The sequence below is a fragment of the Solanum lycopersicum genome, chromosome 11 (assembly GCF_036512215.1).
Source record: "Solanum lycopersicum chromosome 11, SLM_r2.1".
Lineage (NCBI taxonomy): Eukaryota > Viridiplantae > Streptophyta > Magnoliopsida > Solanales > Solanaceae > Solanum > Solanum lycopersicum.
The window spans coordinates 58,759,362-58,782,857 of NC_090810.1; the positions used below are offsets into that span (position 1 = coordinate 58,759,362).

The 23,496-nt window shown below is 27.0% G+C and overlaps 1 protein-coding gene across 1 annotated transcript; it reads left to right on the forward strand.

Annotated features, from left to right (window-relative positions):
- Positions 1-12,513: 12,513 nt before the first annotated feature.
- Positions 12,514-16,945, forward strand: LOC101266483 (uncharacterized protein At5g41620). Its single transcript, XM_004251031.5, has 3 exons — positions 12,514-13,489; positions 14,523-14,627; positions 15,348-16,945. Exons 2-3 carry the CDS (start codon positions 14,526-14,528, stop codon positions 16,731-16,733), a joined length of 1,488 nt encoding a protein of 495 aa, XP_004251079.2. The 5' UTR covers positions 12,514-13,489; positions 14,523-14,525; the 3' UTR covers positions 16,734-16,945.
- Positions 16,946-23,496: the final 6,551 nt, after the last annotated feature.

Sequence of the window (23,496 nt, forward strand, 5' to 3'; positions counted from 1 at the left end):
TCTTCTCTTTTAAGTTATGTCAATATGGTTTTTTGTTTTTATTTCCTTGATAAATAGAGTTTACTAATCACTTTTTATAGTTATATTTTTTAGAGATCAGTATTATCGCAGAGTTTCAAATTCTAAAGTTGAATGTCCGACTTTATTTAATTTTTACTATACTTCATTGACTATTAAGGTGTACCTTTGCTTGTCAATAGACATAATTTAAAAGAAAATAGTGTTTTAGTCATTGAAAATAATTAGGAACCAAACCTAATTCTATTAAATTTATATCATATATGATAAATAAGTGCAATGAAATAAATAATTAGGAACCAAACCTAATTCTATTAAATTTATGTCATATATCATATATGATAATGCTATTAAACTTTTGAAGGGAAAAAAATCATTAAGCTATATAACAATGTATTTGTGTCTATTTACCAATTCTATTTGCATCTTTTGTACTAAATCTTCCTTATTTGGTGAGACCATTTGGCACTAATGGTGTTAGCATTCAGTATAATGACTCGTAAATTATATAAAAGAAATATAAATTATATTGGGTGAATTCTGTTTAACGAACTCGACTGAAAGAATATGTCTAAAATTTCTACATGAAAGATTTCCTGCTCAATTACATAGGAACATGTCTAAACTCTTTATACAAGTCTTTTTTTTAAAAAAAAAAAAATATAAATACACAGACCTTGAATGATTTATTTATATGTTACTATACGAGTTTAAGCCTTGATAATAAATTTTTTTTAATAGAAATATTTTACTCTTGTTCCTTTCGGTGGATTCAATGTGAATTTGAATTTAGTGAGCAATAATTCAAATACAAATTTTTTCCCTAATTTTTATCCCAAAGATTTTTGTAACACTATTTTAGCAATTTGGTCAGCAATAAATATATTAGAAAAATGGGGTTAATAGCATATTAGTATTAATTAATAACCTAATAATATCTAACCTATATATATAGTCCACATATTTTTTAAAGTACTTTAATTTGGCTGCCCAATGTGATCTGACTTTTACCCAATGACTCCAAAATGGAGCTCACACATCTAGAAAGAAAGATTTACGATTCTTTTTTGTTTGATGTTTGATATTTATTTTATTATTTAATTAATTTAAATTTAAAAATTTATACTATTTGATATTCGTCGTTCATTGTAAAACTCGAATTAATTTAAATTTACATTGCGTAACACTCAATAAATGTAAAGTCATTTCTCTATTAGGATTTCTTCATACATATAACTCAAATTTGAGACCTCTAACTAAGAAAAAATGTTTACCATCATATTTATTTCTCTTTTGTTATTTCATATAGAGGTGGATCTAGGATTTCATCTACGGCTTTACAAAATTTCAATAATTTTTGCCTGCATGAGTTGTGTATCCAATTATTTTGATACACAAAAATAGTTGTAATTCTTTTTAACTTTGTGTTTAAATAAAGGATGAAAATTAATTAATTAGCTAGCTTAGTGTGCAAGGGGGATAACTATTTGTGTTTAAATAAATAAAGGATGATAATTAAATTAAATTTAGCCCAAATGGATAGTCTGTTAAGTGTTTTAATCAAAAAAATAAACATGATGGTAAACATTTTTATTTAGGAAACTTAAATAAATATATTATAATAAAAAAATATTTACCATCTATAGCAATAATTTTTTTTTACTTGATCACTTTTAATTCATTTATAATACAAGTTTAATACATATTACAAACAATAATTTATTATTCACATATAATACAAATTTTAACGATGAATAATACATTTATCACACATTTTAATACATTTATAATACAATGTGATAATTTTTTTTATCAAACAAACATGATATATTTCAAAAAAATATTTATAATTCATATATATTGCATACATAATTCACTTTTAATACATCTTACAGATTTAACAAAGCATTGCTATAATGGTAATAAATAAAAAGTATCACTAAAATCAGTAATTATTTTTTAAAATGTATTAATTTATGTAAATTTTCCTTTTTATTTGATAGAAATATTTCCTAGAAATATTTAAATTTTTTAATTTATTTGTATGGGCCTCTTGCTATCAAAGGAGAACTCAAGAGGGCCAAGAACTTGGGTTCATATAGGAGTTTAGCTAGAAGCCCACTTGTGTGATTACACTTTTGGGCCTCTTGCTAAAAAACCAATTATGTATGAAACTAGGAAAAATTAATTACAGAAATCACATACTTTAACGTAAAACTACAATCTATCCTTAAAAGATTATAATTACAAAAATTCCTCAAAACAAATACAATAATATAAGCGTTGATTCATTTAATCTAATGCGTAATATACACTAATCTGATGCGCGAGGTATATTTTATACATGATACACTAATCTGATGCACGAGATACACTAATGTGACGCACGAGATACATTAATTTGATGTACGATATATATTAATGTGATGCACAAAAATAAAGGATTTTGAAAATTTGTTAAATTTATAGGAGATAGTGGTAATAAATAAACTAAAATATGGAAATTTTTCGTAATTAATCCAAAAATTATTTGTAAATTTATACTTTAGCATTAAATCAAACTATGGAGCTAGTCTCTTACGTAAATATACGTAAATATAAGGTAAGATTGTTAACAATATGTTTTAGTCCACTTTTTCTTAGACTCCGTGCATAGTGATAAATATAAGGTACAATTTTGATTTATTGAAAATTATTATAATAATTTGTGTTGCATAGTATACAACACATTGTGTTAAGCTAATCCATTTTAGTGAAATGAAAAAAGAAAAGTTAAGCCTTGATACATGTACTTTAAGTTAAACATGTATACGGTTATATACGTATTATATATTCGTCGATTATTTTTAATTTAAGAAATTAATAAAAAAGGTATTATAAGAAATTGAGAGCTCTGGTAATTTGATATACAATATCTATTTCATCTTTTACATCAATAGTATTAGTATTATTTTCATAGTATTTGATCCTTCGATTATTATAATTATTATATATTATTTTTTGTGCTTCAATTATCACATAATTAGTTTGTTCATATTGTTCCTTTTTTTTTTTTGCTAGATACCACATAACGTTTTTTGAAAATTATTTTAACACATATTAATTGAATTAAAGATCTTTTGAAAATAATTTTCTTATTTTTATTGAATAAAAATAAGATTTTCGTACACTCAGTTCTCGTCAATCCCACGATTGAAATTTATAGTACGAACTCCTGACAAATTTTACAAATCATAAAGTTTTCATTTATAGTCAATTGACTATGTAGGAATAGTCTAAAATTTAGTATGGTCCATTTTGTAATAAATAAATAAATTTGCTAATTTGATTTAGTACTACAAAAGTAACATTGCTAATTGATTAATGTGGTCCATTTTGGTTGGAAAAAAAAAAGAGAAGAAGCTTTGATTAGAAACCAAAACAAATAAATAAAAGGAAATGATAAATAAAAATTAAATAAAAACAATTCAATAAAGATATAAGCGCTTAAATTCAAAATAATTAATAGATATATACATAATCTATGTATAACATATCTGTAGTAGTGTATAATTCATATATATATATCGATAAAAAAATAATTAAAGTATTGAATTCGTTTTGGTAAAATTAAAATATGAAATAATTGCATTTTTGGTCCCTCATGTATTTATATATTTTGATTTGAATTATGATATTAAATTGAGTGCATTAAATCTTTAATTAACTGTATTATGCTTTTTTTATTTGAATATTCACATATTTTTCATAATTAGTATTAATTATTTCACTACTTAATTATTCACATGTTTTGTTATGTTTTTACTATTACTCCATACTTAAGGATAATAATAGTGTTATAAATACTCAGTTATAACAATTTTTCTTGCATTAAGAGATCAAACATGAAAAAAATTTATCCGCGTCGGGTACTAAGGCCAAGTTAATGTAATTTAAATCATTACGTGATTTAATGAAGTAAAATGAATTATAGATTTAAACACATGACATGCATGTATTGACTGAATATAACCACCCGATACGAATAAATTCTACCGATGAAACATACATAGCTTAATTAATTAAAACATCATTCTATTATCTAAAAGAGACTTTAGTCATGATAGATTGAAGCTTGTGAAAACATAATTTTCTATTATTTATTATTTTGAGTGTGTAGCATTGAGTTTCTTTTTTTTTTTTTTTTTTTGCATAAAGTTTTTAAAATGAGATCAAAGTTTAAATAACAACTAGAAATGATTAAAAGCAACAATCACCATCTTTTGTAAATACACAAACTATACTATATACAAAATTTTATATTGCTTTAATTTTAAGGTTGACCTAATTTGGTCATAACTTATAGTCATAGGTTAAAAGCACTTTTACGCAATAACATATTCAGTATAGTTCTACACAACGAGATATGAAAAGAATTGAAGATACACTGACCTTACTTCTATCGTCAAATATAAATAGTTAAATTTAAACTTTTTTTCTTAAAATGATGTGACGATTTACTAACAACAAATGAACCTAAAGAATAAAAGGACATCCAATACTCGAATACTCCACATTCACCTAAGATTACAGAAATTATCGCACTTCAAGAAAATGTCATAAATGATTCCCTCTTCACACAAGCATCAACGACTTATTTCATAGCTCAAATCCGTAAAAAAAACAACTTAGTCCTGGAGGCACAAACTTTCTTGGGGATAAATTGTCATTTATATAGTATGGTTTATGATTATGTAAAGTAGGTCAAAGAAAATAAAACTAGTATGGTCCATATGTAACAAATGAATATGTTAATTATGAATTAGTACAATTATTTTTGGTAGTTTATTAATTGTGGTCCATTTGTGGGGAAAAAAATTAAAAAAAAAAAAACTTTTGATGCAATAAACAGCAAGAAGAAAAAGGTACTTAGAATTAAAGTCATAACTATATTTGAACCTTTAAATGATGTATTAAATTATTTATCGTAATTTTTAAAAATAACAATCTCAAAATCTTTTTCGTTTTATCTTTGGTACTAATTGTTTTTAAGGATTATAATAACTTTAATTGAGTAAGCAGTTTATGGAAAGAGATCATACCTTAAGAAATAAATAAAAGTAAAATAGTAAAAAAAGAAATCTTTGTATCAATATATTTTTAGAGACGTAAAAAATAAAATAGAACAAATAATTTAAAATGAATGGAGTATATCGAATAAATTTCACTATTGATGTTTTTTTTTTCTCTCTCAATTAATCTTTTTAAAGATAGTATAATAATTGTATATATATATGTGTCACACATTTATTTCATAAGGTAAATTATTGCAAGGGTACAATTGAATTATTATGTTATAAAAATAAAATAAATTGTACGACTGAAGTTGGGGATTTTTTATTACTTTATAAGTGGAATTAAAATGTATTCTGACGGTTCTTTTGTCATAAATTTTGTTTTATTGGCTGTTAAATTAGATGGTGTGATTAATGGTATAAACTTTTTATATCATATATATAAATAAAACGATATATAAAGTAATTAAATAACATATACTGGACATTTTAGATATAACAAGTAATTTTAGTATAATAATTTTAGACACTTTGAATAAACTATCGTTCACGTACTTGAATATCACTAACAATATTATTTTTTCATGTTTTTAAAAGAATTTAGAAAGTTTATTACTTATGGATGAATATAAATATTTTGAAAATATATAATTTATTGATTTAATGGAAACAGATCATCTGCAAAAAAAAATATTATGATTTCCTCTGCGTTACAAGAATCTTCACATGGCTATCCTCAATCAAATAATGAGAGAGATATGCTAGTATGCTAGTAGCTAATTAATAATTATATAATTATTTTTTAATAACTATGTTATTTATTTAAATATTTTTGGATTATTATAATAAAATATAAATTATTGTAAAAAATATACAATATAATATAACACGAAAAAAAATAATTTTCATAAATAATTTGATAATTTATTGTGATATTACAGTAGAGAATAACGATAATAAAGAGATGTAACAATATATTTATTTTTAAATATATCTAAATTTCTAATAGTATAATTTGGCTATAACACCTTTGCCATTATGCCATCATTGAATATTTGATATTTTTTGTTCAAATAATTTTGTAATGATCTGATTTCTGTCGTTAGGAAAAAGTTAATGGGGAAAGAATTGGAGCAAGAAAATTTTTTCGTAGTTACTTGAGATTTTTCAACCTAGTTCAAATTTTTTCGTACGACTTTAAGGAATTAAATTCGGGTGAGTAGAACTCCCGAAATTGATCTTAGCGTGAATATGTATTTTTTGAGTGTCATGGATGAAATAGGAGTTTAGAATTCTTAAATTTGCTCAATGTTTCCGTGTAAGTCGCTGCGGCGGGATTATTCCCGCCAGGGCGAATTGGGGCCGCCATAGTGGGACAGACACGATTTAAATCGAAAATAAATTCCAAAAATATTGTATTATGCACTTTTCAACTTTGAGAGCTAAGGAACGACCGAGCCGAGTTCTTTACCGTTTTTTAAAGTTCTTGAGGCTAAAGGTAAGGTTTTTACTCCACGAATCCATATTTCGATTAGTAGAACTTAGTTTCTAGGGTAATTATCGATGGGAGAGAGTTCTGATCTGGAAATTATGGTGGAAAAAGACCTAATCTGAGTATGGAAATCATGGGTTTGGTCTAGGGCTATTGAGTTCGTTATAATTCGGGTAATTAGAAATTTACTTGTCGATCATTGCGTAAATTGTTGTTTGTAGACTTAGAACAAGCAGAAAAAATTCGAAAAGGAAAGATTTAAGTGTCTTAGGGAATTCAAGTTTGGATTTGAGGTTAGGTGATGATTGTGATTTCATGTTAGTGGAATATATATTTGTTCTTGCTTCATTATGATGCATCTATGTATGCGAATGTTTCATTATTGATCACACTATTCGTAAATAAGGATAATTGAATAATTGTATGCTATGAAATGATGAATTGATTGTATGACTACGAGAATGTACATTGTGATTGTGACTTGTTGAATGGATCAAGTGTTACGTTCCGACACACTAACTTGGATAGGTTGCCATGTTCTGGCATAAACATGGAATCGATTGTCATGTTTCAACATAAACATTGGATCGGATACCACATACCGATATGCTATCAGTTTGGGTGTGAGTTCCATGAGAGAACCATTGAATTGAGTTTCATGAGAGGATCATTGACTTGACATAACTATATATCTTGAGAATTGTGAAGTTGTGCTTTGTTTGTAAGTGATAACTAATATTGCGTATGTTCAGAATATGCATGGTTATTATTGTTGTAATGACTTATATATGTTTCACCTTTTGGGATAGCCGCATGATCCTACCAGTACACTTTGGTTGTGTACTGATATTGCACTTGCTTGTTCTTTGTTGAGTACAGGGCATCTTCAGGCAGTTATTGATAGACCTCAGCTAAGTGACTATTAAGCGTGACCTGATTCAAGGGTGGGTCAATTCTTCTAGGTTGCCATGAATTGTTTAAGTCCACTCTTTTCGAACTCAGACTATTTGCTTAAGGTGTTTAGTTTTGGGGTTGTACCCCTTGTTCTTATACTTGTCGTTAATAGAGTTTTGGTACAATGATTTTTAGGTTCTAAGGGTTAAGACTTCCTCATTAGTTTTGGTTAAAAACTTTGTTTAAAAGTTCAGAATTTATGAGAATCCCGTATTTTTATAGTCATTTAAACCTGCTTCCGTATCTTTAAATGGACAGTTTTTGATTAAGTTATTTAGTTTGGGCTGTAATAATTGTTCTTCCACCAAAAAATTAATGCGAGTGACAATCACAACGATTTGAATTGTGATAATTTTTTATTTTTTTAATAGAATATTATTATAAAAACATAAAATATACATTATGAAAATTTATCTATTAATTAACTATATATCATATCTTGACATGCATGTTTCTAACTTTCTATTAGTAGAATTTATCTACAACACCTTTGCCATTATGTGATCTTTCAAATCTTTTTATTCAATATTGTTTATTTGAATATCTTTAACTATTATAATAAAATGCTATTATAAATAGTAAACATAAACTATAACATTATGAAAATTTATCCCTTAATTAACTAAAATTTATTTAAGAGAATGACTCGTTAAGGGATTTGACTATATATTATACCTTGACATGTTTCTAAATTTTCATTAGTACAATTTGTGTACAACACCTTTACCATTATGCTATGAATCAAATCTTTTTTCTTTCTATATCGTTTATTTAAATATTTATTAAGATTTAGCTTTTATGATTCGTTATTGGTTAATACCAATAATGGTAGTCCTTTCAATATCTTAAGGATACATATGTATTCACGATAAAAAATTAATTAATAGTTAGTTCTATATGCCCTATTTCGTATAGGGTATCTGCAAGCAAACATGCTTTATTTTACATCTCATTCGAATCTAATTCGAGTATATAATACTAAATCAATAAAATAAAAGATACCCAGAAATCTCAGATGAGGGAACTGGTCTGAGAGAGCCACCGACTCTAACTGTGGTTCGTGTACAATCCATACTAGATCTGATCAATTCTCATCTTACCGCCTCTACTTTCTTGACAACCCATCTTTATTTATTACTATAAAAAAACAAAACATATAACATCATGCAAATTTTTTAGTCAATTAACTAAAGTATTATGGAGTTAATGACTCATCATGAGATTTGACTATAGATAATGTCTTTGAAATGTTTATAATTTTTCATTAGTAAAATTTATTTACAACACCCTTGCCATTATGCTATAAATCAATACTAAATTGATTCTCATTTTGGTTTTAGATCAATGTTAATTAAATATGTCCTTTTTGGTTTGTCCCAGTCCATATTCTATCAACTCTTTTCGTTTCAAAATGCTTTTCATATTTTTTTCAAAACTAAACGAAATAAATTTTAACTAAGATTTTAAGATACATTTTTTAAATTATATTGTAAGAGGAAAGAACATAACCATTTTTATAATTTTTAAATATCTAAATTTTAATTTAAAATTATTTTATTTAATTTAAATTTAAAAATTGATCAGGAAAAAAAATATGCTGACTATGATCACATGTTGAGAGGGTCCCACGTAAATTTTAAAATTTGGGATTTCGTTATTTGAAAATTTTGTGATATTCTCCAAATTTGAATATTCCTAACATATATCAAATATATAAAAATTTAATACTTTTAATTCTGATCTTATATTTATGTTCCTAATATAACATAATATTATTGAAATTCAGTATTCATAGACTCAACGGTTAAAATTATAATTTCACTTTGTATATTATCATTTTAGCTTATGATTGAAAATGATGAAATAATTTAGTTCAATGTAAATAATATCAAGTATCGATATATATTTTTATTTCTCATTATACTTTAATATACATCTCTAAAACTATAGTACTATAAATTATGATAAAATAGTGGAATGAATATAATTTGTTTACTTTTAATGATAGGTCTTATGATCGAGTCACGGGTGGAAAAAGAAATCTGGTAGAGAATGATTTTCATTTTTAATAATTCTTACATGATGCGAATATAAGTAAAATATTATATGCACGCAGATATATATATTTTATGATATTTTAAAATCACAGTGTTGTAAATATAACAAAAAAAACACTTTCTTTCTTTTTTCTTTTCTTAAAAATGTTTATAAGTGTTATTATTTATAAAATTTCCTCTTACTGAATTCGTAAATTATATTATCATTGAAAATCTAAAAATAAATATCAAATGTCGGATGAAAAAAAACAATGAGCTTGATTGATGTATAACACAACACATATATGAATTTCAATGATATATGTAGGTACATATGTACTACATTGTTTGTGGTTGTGGACTTGTGGTGATAATTTTCACCCTACAATATAAGTATTAACTTTTTCTTGTTTGATTCCTATAATTATCAAATACACACGCAAATCTTTTTTTGAAAAATATTAAAAGATGAAATTCGAAATTTATTGTATTTAGACATATTTTCCTCCTTAAATATTTCTTTAATTCACACATATTTTATAAAAAGAAAATTAAAATTATTATTCATATTAATTTTTATATAAATTTTGTTTATAATATCTAAATAGAATAATAACAAGGTTTTTAATATACGAAATTGTTATACTGAGATCTAATTTTATTTTATTTAAAAATAATAATTACATAAATTAATAGTTTTTTTTGTGGGGGGTGGGAGGTGGGGTAGGGGATATTAATTTGTAAAATTAATGATTCTATCTAATTTAAGTAGTCTAATTTGTTTTCTTAATTTTCTATCACTTATTGTCTCTATTAAAGGACAAGATTAATACTAAGTGGAAGTAGGTTGGATTTATAATAATTTTAAGAATTTTGGACAACAATTGACAAAAGAATATAACATATTTTCTTTCACATCATGTTTTTTTCCTAACTATTTGACTCATCCCCATTTCAATAATTTGAAGTAGGACAAACTAGTTATGATAGTAATATTTATCTTATATAAATTAAATTTGTAAATAATTATTATACCATGATTATCATTTTTTAAAATCATTATAGGAGTTATTACCTAAATACATAACTTATTTTATCATAATTTTTAAAAGTTTCTATCATTTGAAAAAATTACTAAAATTCTTACGTTATCATATTTTCAGATACATCACTTTACACAATGTATCGAAATATTGGGTGACGTATTCAAAGCCGATACACAGTGCATCAGAACATTGATCGATGTATTCGAAATTGAAACGCGAACGGAATGTTTGAGATATATCCGAATTTCACCAAATTTAAGAGATTTAATAGACTGAAAAAGAATAAAAATAAGATGCAATTAGCTCCTAACACTATAAATTTTGTGTAAATATACATTATTATATAATATTTGAAATGAAGATTTACTTATTATTATTATTATTATTATACGTGAGAATTTAGACAGTTTTTTTCTTCTTCAATTTTTTGGAAATAACATTTGCAAATTTGAAAACTATATGAAAATATCACAAGTCATACTTTTTCAATTCATTTCAATTTGTTTAATATAATTTTAATTGATACGAGGTTTAAAAATATTATAATATTTTTAACTTATGATCTAAAACATATCATCTCATTTATATAACTATAAAATTTGAAAAGTGCAACCTTTTAACATACTATTACATTTGTTCGATTATTAAAAGAAATCATCAAAACTAAAATATAAAATATAAAATAAATTGTTTTCCAAATTCATATCATTCAAAATATTTGAAAAAAGCGGAATTTAAAAGAAAATCAGTTTATGAGAATTATAAGGTATGTTTTTGAAATTTTTAAAAATATAAACCCCCAATTATAAGCAAAGTAGAAATAAGAGGAATCCAATTATATTTTTAAAAAAATATTTATTTAAATCAAAATTAACAATGCTAAAATTTTGGTGTAAGTAACCATAAATACAGAGAACTTAGTCCATTATTTTTAGCCGTCAATTCAGATTTTAACGGCCCTGATTGCTTCACACAATCTGCTCACGTGCATGTCACGTTCCCATTTTATACGTATCGACTAATTTCATAGATTATCTATTATTCGTGTTAGTCGAATTATTCAAAAATACTATATTTTGCATTGAAGATAATGTATTTTGTAGTGTTGAATTCAGAGTATTAGTATATTTATTTGTTTGCTGTGTTAAAAATAGATAAATATTTTTATTCATCTAATTTAAAAAATTAAAATATAATTTAATTTTTTATATCAATTTTATTTTTATTGTTAAATACTATTCATTTTCAATATTTAAACAACTTAGATACATGTAATATAGTAAAATTACTATTTTATATAATGTTTTTAAGGAATATGGTAAGTCAAACCTAACCTAACAAAGATAGACTATGAAAATATTGTATAGAAATTTGATAGATTATTGTAGAAATCTATAAATATCAAATATCAAATTTATCTTTTTATGTTATGAAAATTTGATATTAATACAATAATTTTTTAAAAGTTCAATCTACATAATCTAAGATAATTTTGTCTATTAAAACACGAAAAAAGAAAAGGACAGAAGAGTTTTCTCAATCTTGTTAAATAAGGGATTTTAGTATTACTTTCTATATATATATGATATTATATCATAATAGGTATAACATATGAATTCCTTTTTAACTAGTTTTTATGTTCTTCAATTCAATCGTAAATTTGAGTACGTAAATATATGCATTTTATATGACAAACCTCGCTTGATTTGTAACATAAGATACTTACATCTCACCCGAATTAAAACTAAGTTAAAAAATACGTTTATATCATATGCTGAATAAAAACCACACCTCCTCTATCCTACCCCTTGCTCCGCATGATTCGTCACTAAGAGATACAAATCCCACAAAAGCTGAAACTAAGTTAAAGAACATGTATATTTATATATTATGCCGATTAATACGGAATATATACATACATGATACAACCCCCTCACCCCCTACCCCACCCCCTCTACCTACCCCCTACCCCAACCCCACCTTACAAAACTGTTCTCCTTTTACATGAAAAAGAAACAACATTACACTCTTGAACTCTCTCTTCTTGTTTCCATCACTTTTCCAAGAAAAGAACTCTTCAAGATCAAGTCTTTGCCTTTGGTTTTTTTTTTTTTCTTTGCCTTTAAACACTTCTCATTATTTTTTTTCTTCCCTCTTTGGAATTTTCAAAAATAAAGTCCAAAACTTTATAAAGAGCTCTAATTTGCATGGCAATCATTTATTAATATCTTCAAATTACACACTTAAAACTATTTTTTTTTCTTTTCTTGGATCTTCTTCTTCTTCCTATTCTCTTCTCTTTTTGACTGATAAAGTGACTATTTTTTTTCATTCCCAAGAAAATATTCAAAGTACAAAAGGGTAAAATATCTCTATTTCTCTAACTTTAGATCTGTAAAAATATTGTCTCCCAACAAAGCCTTTTTTCTTGGTTTTTAGTACTATGATTCATTAATTTCTTCAAAAAATAAAAAAATTATGATTAGGCAAAATTGGAATGGAGAAGAATGCAACAATAAGGTGAGGAAAAGGGGTGGATCATCATCATCTTCATCTTCATTAGTACAAAGTTATAGGCTAAAAAGGGCAGTTTTGGTAGGGAAAAGAGGAGGGGGGTCAAATAGTACAACACCAGTACCATTGTGGAAAATGAATTCAAGATCACCATCATTGCAGAATGATAGTGGAAATAGTAGTAAGATATTCAAGAATCTACAGCAGCAAACAGCAAAAGGAACTGTTTCTGATTTGTCAGTTTCAGCAAGAAAACTTGGTGCTACTTTGTGGGAAATCAATGGGGTTGTTCTTCCTATACCTAAAAAGGAGGAGAATTAGAAGTCATCATCAAAATTTGGTGCTCTTGCTTCTCAAATTACTCCAGTTTCTGAGGTGGGTTCAATTTTTTCTTGATAAAAATTGATTCTTTTTTCTGTTTGTGAAGTGGGGTTCTGTTTTTCTTGATAAAAATTGTTTCTTTTTTGCTGGTTTTGTGTTTCCATAGTTCTGTTTATGAAGTGAGGTTCAAATTTTCTTGAGAAAAATTGATTCTTTTTGCTGGTTTTGTGTTTCCATAGTTCTGTTTATCAAGTGAGGTTCAAATTTTCTTGCGAAAAATTGATACTTTATTTTTTTTGATGAAGTGGGGTTCTAATTTTCTTGATAAAAATTGATTGTTTATCTGTTGTTTTGTTTCCATAGTTCTGTTTATGAAGTGGGGTTCAATTTTTTTTTGATAAAAATTGATTCTTTTTCTGTTTTTGTTGTGTCCATAGTTCTGTTTATGAAGTGGGGTTTGAATTTTCTTGATAAAAATTGAATCTTTTTTCTGTTTTTGTTGTGTCCATTGTTCTTTTTATGAAGTGGGGTTCATATTTTCTTGATAAAAATTGATTCTTTTTCATGTTTATTGTTGTGTCCATAGTTCTGTTTCTGAAGTGGGGTTCAAATTTTCTTGATAAAAGTTGATTCTTTTTTCTTTTCATTGCCATGTTTCTGAGGTAGGTGATCATACTTTTACTAATTCATTGGATCCCATCTGCATTTCGAAGTAAAGTATGCTTGAGTGAGGATAGTATTAGGATGGGTGATTTCTCGGAAGTCCTCGTGTTGCATTCTTCCTTTTTAACTGTTCTGGTATGTGTTATTTGAGTTGAGTCTTTTCAGAAGTAGCAAGTCTCTTATCTCCACGAGGTAGGGTAAGATTTGTGTATACTGTATTTTCCATTTGTAAGAATACATTACATATGTTATTCTTGTTATGTTTCTGAGGTGGGGTTCCAATTTTCTTGAGAAAATTTGCTTCTTTTTTGTTTCACAACATTGTTTCTGAAGTGGGATTCAAATTTTCTTGAAAAAAATTGTTTCTTTTTTTTAAGTTTTATTCTGATGTTTGTTTTGTGTGTTTAATGGTGAATTTTGGCAGAGAATGGAGAGATCTAACTTGGACAGTGATAGAAGAAGAACTTCAATTGGTTCTCATAGAATTCTGCAAACTGATTTCTCTCTCCAAAATGGTTGCTTGATTGAGGTATCATTTTTTCTTATATTATTCTTTGATAAAACAATTCCATTTTGATTTGTTCTTTTGGTTTTTCACCCAGAGTCCGATATTTATTAACGATTTTGATTAATCTAAATTTGCGTCACACAATGCCCATTAGGGGGAGACGGTTGATAGACCTCTGATTAAGAATAAACGGATCGTATCCATCCCCACCACAAACTACACTGCTCTGTACAGTTTTTTTTATGACAGCAACTTAAAATAATTTCGATAATTCTACAACCCCTCTAGTTTGAACCGATATTCAGTATTGAGCTAAGAAGGGCAAAAAAACGAACTTATTATCCATCGAGTTTCAAACTATGCTGTTGTAAAAACAAAATAGTAGAGTCATTTCATATTTTTATCATAATAAATGACATAAATGGCATCTTGGATGTGTGCATCTTGGCCACTACAATGTTTCAATTTAGGAAATAGACAAATTCTTTCATTGTCATGGAAAGGGACCAATAATGTAAGTTGGTGTCTAGTTCAGGTACCATCAGAGTCAACATGTCATATGTTTTTATATCCAACACTTAAAATCTTGAATTGATATAATGTTGTTATCTTTTGTTTGTCATGTGCTATTTGTGACAATATTGTCACAAAATATCTTTGGTTTTAGGCTATAACTAAGTTCTTTTGCCATCTATTTACTTTGCATTAGCAATTTTTGATACAAAGTACAAAAAAATGCAGGTTGATCAGACACAGAATCGTGGATCGAGTGTCGATAGGCATCGGTTGAAGGATGTCAAGAATGGACTCTCCGCGTCTAAGGAGTTGTTGAAGGTTTTGAATCGTGTGTGGGGTGTTGAAGAGCATCAATCGGTATGTCTATCCCTCTTCTCAGCTATGAAGGCTGAGCTTGATCGTTCGTGTATCCAGGTGACTAAGTTGATTCATGAACAAAGATATAGTAACTACCATGGTGAAGTTGATGTCCTGTTGAAGCAGTTTGAGGAAGAAAAGGCGTCGTGGAAGTTGAAAGAGCAAGACAAGATTTACGCGGCTATTACATCTATAGCCAAGGAGCTCAAGGTAGAGAAGAAGTTGAGGAAACAAACCGAGAGGCTAAACAAGAAGCTCGGTAAGGAATTGGCTGACACGAAAACTTCTCTGTCTAAGGCAACGAAAGAGCTTGAAGGCGAAAAGAGGGCAAGAGAGATATTGGAGCAAGTGTGTGATGAATTAGCTAGAGGTATCGGAGAAGACAGAGCTGAGGTAGAGGAATTGAAGAGACAATCGGTTAAAGTTCGTGAGGAGGTTGAGAAGGAAAGAGAAATGCTTCAACTAGCTGATGTTTTACGCGAGGAAAGAGTTCAAATGAAGCTATCAGAAGCCAAGTATCAATTCGAGGAGAAAAATGCAGTTGTCGATAAGCTAAGGAATGAGCTCGAGGCCTACTTGAGATCCAAAAATGGACAAGAACATGGTGGTGAGTCTCCGAATTATGAAAGGATCAAGGAACTCGAGAGGCATTTGAGAGAAACACTTCCAAGCACATGTTATTACCAAGATAAAGAGAAGGAAAACGGGGAAGTCCTCGATGATGATGACGATGACAATGATTCAGCAGATAGCGATCTTCATTCAATCGAACTAAACATGGACGATAACACCAAAAGCTACCAATGGTGCAGCACTCTACAAGACGATCCAAAGAGGTCTTCGGTTTCTGAAAAAAGCAAAGGGAGGAGGTCCATCTCAGAGAAGTTCCCGAGACAGAGTATTTCCATAGAGAGGGAAACATCAGATGGCATAGAATGGGAATTCTCCGCGGGAGGAGGTAAGGAGAACATGTCCACGTTTGATACATGCGACAAAGGGAGATCAAACTTTCATGAAAACGGACCAATCTTTGATTTCTCTTCTCACGTTTGGAAAAAAGACTGCGAAGATGAGATAGAGAGGTACAAAATGATCAAGGATCTTCGAGACCATATCGTATCTGCTTCACAGAAAACGCCATCTCAACAAAGCTTTTCGAGTCCAACTAAGAATTGGAACCAACAGAATTTGCCTTCTAGTGATGCAGAAAGAGTGATCAATGAGGCATTTGCTGTCTTACAAGGTGCAAATTGAAGAAATATTTTATGATGTTTGATACATTGTTTTTCACATAATTAAATGGAAATATTTTCTACTGTTCTTTTCTTTTTTTCTTAAAGCAATATAGTTAAAAATCTAAGGTTAATACAATTTTGTGGTTTGCCCCTTTGTATGATTATATAAAAATGTACAAATTTTTGCTACTCTTTTTTTGGTAACAAAGATGTTATATGTTCTTTTAAGTATATTACTATCTTGTGAACATTTTTATCTTTGATATTACTATGACTCAGAGTGTTCATCAGAAATAATAACGTCTCTACCTTCACAAGGATAAGGTTGCGTACATCCACTTTTTATCAGATTCTATTTGTGATATTACACTGAATATGTTGTTGTTGCTGCAATAGTACTATGACTTGTTCATCTTTAAATTCTTTTATCAATATATTCATTTTTATCCTCTTGGTTGGTTTCGAGTTGGATATCTATATAGTACTCCTAAAACACGTGAATTTTTTATGGAAATCTATCGTAAATATCAGAGTTCTGACAAAATATTTATCTGAAAAGCTTTCGACAAGAAAAAAATCGTGTTTTTGGTGGTCATATGAGTATAATTTATATAATTTCGATTATCGTTAGTTACTGCTTCCTATGTTAAGATTGCTTTGTCATGCTCTCTAAAGTATTTTGTCATAACTTTTCCACTTCATCGTTTCTTTACTTCTTTTTTGAACATCGTAATGGTTAATTAAATAGGTTCACATTTATTGAAATAAAAGGGAATATATGTTCGTTAGTATTAAGAGAGCACAAAGTAATTTGTAGCGAAATCAAAATTTTCATCAAGAGACTCACGAAGATAAAAAAATAATCTTGACCTTATATATACATACGGTAAATTTTCGATGGATGAACCACCTTCCGAATCTAGCTTTGTCCACGACCGTGATATATTGATTAAACACATTATAAGTTCGAACTCTTTTGTAAAAAAAAAAACTGAATATTTAAATTAAAAAAGATAAAAAAAAAAAATTTAAATCATTATCCATCGAATTTCGAATTCTCACCAACTACCTATTTTAGTGAAATCATTTCTAAAAGCACCTAATCTAAGATTATACCAATCTTCCCATGTGCTTAAGATTATTATTTAAAATCACTAATCAACTCGTTCATACAAAAAGATATTAATTAATCTCAGTTTGATATTTTAAATATAGTGAAATTGATATTACCATCCCAATTTATTAATTTTATTATTTATTTTTACTATTGAGGAATATGGAAAATACAAAATGGATTTACTAGGAATAAAGGCATGTGATAAATAAATATATTATTAGCTGACAAGACCACGAGCATTTATTCCTTTAAATTATTGGGAAAAAAATTGAAATAAAAAAGAGAAAATGGCAATGATTTTTTTGGTACACTAAAATTAAATCAGAAATTATATATATTTTATTAATAATAATCATTTAATATATATAAATTATGACCATGTATTATATAATTATATAAAAAGCACCGCCCAAAGTTGAAAAATCAGATCCTCTAATCTAAGGAATAATAATTAATATGATAAATTGATGATTGATTAAAAAAAGTATTAGTGATTAATTAAACTCTGTGACATTAATAATATTGCTTAAGTGAGTATATTACTCAAAATTTTCTTCCAAAAAGCTAGAATTAACATAATATTGTACCTAAAGAGAAAAAACAAAAAGAAATTACAAGTTGATTAAAGGAGTGTTTTTGGAAAATATTTTCTAAATTTTTTCACGTTCGATTTAAATATTTCTCTTAGAAAATTATTATTTTAAAAGTCAGAAAATAATAATTTTTATGATAAAAGTAAGTCAGAAAAAGCAAATTTCTTGTTGATCGTCTCCCCCCCCGCCTCTACCCCCCACCCCCACCCCTCCTTGCCCCCTCCCTACCTCGACCCCTCGAACTCCCCTCCCCCCCCCCTCCGCCTCTACCCTCACATCCCGAACCCTCGACTACTAACCCCACTCGCCACCCTAATTTCCCTTTAAATATCTCCTCTTATAATGTTTGTTTAAGTTATATATAAACGATTTTGAAATAATAATATATCCTTAATTACTAGATATTAAAATAATCTTTAAAATTATTTATTTTTAGAAGAAGAATATATTTTCCTCCCTATCAAAAACACACCCTAATTATTTTTTATTTTTTAATTGGAAAAAAAAAGAATTGGTCAAGAAAAACACCAATAAAATGACTTATTTTATGAGGGTGGCAACTAGGGTTGATGTATTAATATTTCCATAACAATTACAATGACTTTATCTTGTATTATTTAGACCATATGACTTTGATATATCATTTCAATGCCAAAGTCCAGTTGTAATACAATGCTCATTCATCATTTCAAGATTCAACTAATAATAATTCACAAACTTTTAAAAAAATAATTTTTACAAAAAAAAAAAATATATATATATATATATATAAAAATTTATTTGTTTCTTGGAACAATTGCACACTATATAATATTAAATTCACTTGGTTCTTGTTAAGTTGGATTTATTAATTCATTAGAATGATTGTCATGTGCATACATCATTTCAAATAATTCATTGATTTTTCTTTTTAAATTTTAATTCTATATAATTTATTTTTTATTGGATCTTTGTAACTAAAAGTAAACAAAAACAATTATTAATTTTTTGCATGGTATGGACCAAAATGTCGAACTTCCATGACCAGAAAAGGACATAAATAGAAACATAGTGCGATGTACATGTTCCATTCTTGTCTTCCAATTAATTATATGAAAAAATTTACTCGCACTTGATATTTAAAAAATTAAATTTATACGTAGTAAATAATGTAAGCATATGAGTTACATGTGTTTTGCATGTATTATTTTAATATAAATATCAACTACATACAAAATTTATGTTGTCAACAATTACTTTGATATGGTAAGTCTATATATGAGACATGTTAAATCAAACGATTCATTTTCCCTATGAAAATAAGTATTTGTTTATGCACACTTAAAATTAAAAGATACGTTTATATATTATGTCAATAAATTTGTTGTTATTTTTTACTTTTCTAAATATTTCATTCGGTGTTCGAAGTCCACATTAAAGCTTCGACAAATTTGGATCCCGCACTGTAGGGTCTGTTTTGAGGGTGACGATTCTAACAGAAGCTTCTTCATATCCAGGGCTTAAATTTTTCTGGTTAAAAGTGAAATACTCTCATCAGTGCATCACAATCTATTTTGATCTATATGAGGCATGTTAAATCACGTGATTGATCATGCTTTATATAAAATTAACTGTTTATTTATATATTTTCAAAATTGAAAGATATATTTACGTATTATGTCGATGAATAATGTTATATTTTATTATATAATTGACAATATTTGACAGTGTGTAAAGTTAAAAGATAAACATTTGAAACTTAATTTGGTAGGGGCTGCCAGAATTCATGTGATATTCTTGTCTTTTTCCACTGTCAATTCCCTCTTTAAAATGCAATCTTTGATCTTCACTTTGTCACAGAGTTTCAAAAACTAAATATAAAATATAGTAAATATTTATGATACTTATTACTCTATCTGTTTTAATTTACATATATATTTTTAAAATTTATTTTTAAAAAAATTATTTTTTAAAATATTTTTTTAATTTTAACTTTTTATATGACATTTAAAATAACAGAATAAAATTTACAAGTTTATTTTCACTTTTTCTTTTTTAACTTTGTACCGTAATAAAAGATAACAAATTAAATATCTTTTTGCCTCTATTGATATCTGAACCTTCCATTTGCTTCAAGAGACCCACACCTGCAATGGCATAGCCACATATAGTTTAGGGTGGCTAGTCGAATACTTTTTTATCGAAAAATTTAATTCGTAATAACTAATATAAGTATATGAATGACATTTGTTTTGTATAGGAGTGACAATTGAATGGATTAGGTCGAATTTGGACGGATCATAATGGGTTAGAACAACAATCAGATCAAGATTCAATTCGATTCACATTTCCTTAGCCCAAAATGAGTTGGATCAAATGATTAACATATCAAATTTTAAAAAAAAAAAAACACTTAAACAAGATTTCTCATGAGTCAATTTGAGTTACATATCAATCCAATTTTTAATGGGTCGAAATGAATTAAGTTAATGATTTTGTCACCCATAATTTTATACGTACTGTTAGTTTAATATAAATATCGAATACAGATAATTTTTTGTTGTTAACAATTACTTTTGTTTAGGCGAGTATGTATATGAGACATGTTAAATCACACTATTCATTTTCTATATAAATATAAGTATATGTTTTTTGCACATTTAAAATTGAAAAATACGTTGATGTATTATGTTAATAAATTTATTATTTTGTAATGCAATCTCCGATCTTCACCTATCAAATATTAAAATTTTAAATCTCATCAATGGTTTCTTCACGCATACGAAGAAGTGCGATTTGTTCGAAAAATTTCTACTCTCTATTTATTTCTAAAATGTCTAAAATTTTAAAAATTTTATGGACACGTAGAAGAAAAATGCTATCGATTGATATAATAATATGATTAAAATAATAAACAATTATCACTTATCTGTACACCTTGTACTTATTTCACCAAGTAACTAATTAGTGCATTTTTTTATTTAATGGTAATATCTGAATTAATTTTTATGCACCTTAATTATTTTATTAAATAACATAAATATCAAATAATCAGACAGATAATAAGAAATAAAATATCTGCTTCGATTAATATTTATCACGAGATTAATGAAACATATAGAGGGAAAGTGATTTGAGAAATGTGATTATTAGTTGGAAATTAATTGTTTTTTCTTGCTTTTAACTAGGCTTGTAAATTAGAGAAAGGAAAAATAAAATTTTAAAATTCAATTAACAGTTTTGGAAATATTGAAACTTTACTTATTCAGTTTCTAAGTAAATTAAAAATATTATCTCCAGGCTTTATGATAGTTTAAAGGCATAATATATAAATGCGCTCTTTAATTTGATCTCATTTTATATTTACGTCTTTCAATTTTGGGTGTGTATAAAGTTGAACAAGTAGACACATGAGTCCCACGTGACATAATACACGTAGGATGCTTCATAAGATTCAAATTGTTAGGTAGGATATCACGTAGGACGTGTGTGTCTATTTGTTCAACTTTATATAAGTTTAAGTGTATATTTGTGCAAGTCAAAGTTTTGAGGGCATAAATATAAGTTGAGGCAAAGTTAAATGACATATTTATATAGGAAAAATGCATAAGTATCCCCCAACCTATGCCCGAAATTTTTAGAGACACTCTTATACTATACTAAGGTCCCATTACCCCCACCCCCACCCCCGAACTTATTTTATAAATAATTTTTTTTTCGACCTATGTGGTAGTAGCTTTAAAAAAATGTCAACACGCACTGGGCCCACAAGATAGTGCCACGTAGGTTGAAAGGGATAGAAAATTATTTATAAAATAAATTCAAAGTGTAATAAAACCTTAATATAGTATAAATATGTCTCTAAGAACATAGATTAAAGGATACTTGTGCTTTTTTCCTATTTATATATTATAGTTTAAATAATAACAACAGTACAACTTAGGAGAGAATATAATATATAAGTTGGTGGTTATATTTAATGCAACTTTTTGAATACATAAGTTAGTTTTGCATATGAGGCAAAAATATGAGATAGTGAAAATAATATAATGTGGTGCATGTTGAACAAAAGTTTCAGTTGTATTGACTTGTGAATAACTATAGTTTCAGATGTGTATTATTAATCTGTAAAAGTATATGAAGAATCAATTCGAATAACCAATACACATATCAAATACTTTCAATATATGCATGTTTGAGAAAATTAAGAGTCACACGTAATATAATCATACTGCTACTTTCACAAGCGATGGTATTTGTTTAGAAGTGTTTTTTATTATACGAAATAAAAATTTTATTGGATAACATTGCAATAGAATATAAAACAAAAGCAATCGCGTTTGTTTGTACAACTTGATAGTTTATGTCAAGTTATCATTAGGTCGGTTCTGGCTTTACCATCCGAAAAATAAAACCCTCTAAATTTTAAAAAAAGAGATGTTATGCTTTAATATGTACATAATGCTCATTAATATTAAAATACATGATAATTAATTATAATTATTTTTTATAGTTGATATAATCTTCTTGTAATAATCAATAAGAAATGAATAGGCATATATAAATTATTATACGTTGTATAACACTACAAATGTTTACATCTTGGTTACGTTCTTATTGATTATAGTTTTAAAGTTTCTATCAATCGAATCAATTGTTATATAATCTATCAAAATATTCTAAAAGCAATAGGAATATTTCTAAAAAAAATTGAGACTTCACCGATTTAGTACTATTTAAAATATCATTTTTACTTGTGTATATATAGTATTACATTTAATTACAAAAATAATTTTAAACCATAGTGATTGTTACGCTTTAAAGGCAAAGATTCAAAATTAAGATAATGTCTTTTAAAATTTAATTATTTAATAAGTTAATTAGCTTGAGTTTGAAATGTATAAGAGACACCTCAATAAATTGATTCAAATTAAGTAAATTAGACAAATTAAGAAGCAGAAAGTAAGTGTAAATTTAATTGCCTAGATGGCAACAACTTTTATAAATTTAATTGCATAGACGGCAACAACTTTTAATTATAATTACATGAATAATAAAAATTTAAAAATATATGGCTATTGATTGGTAAAAGA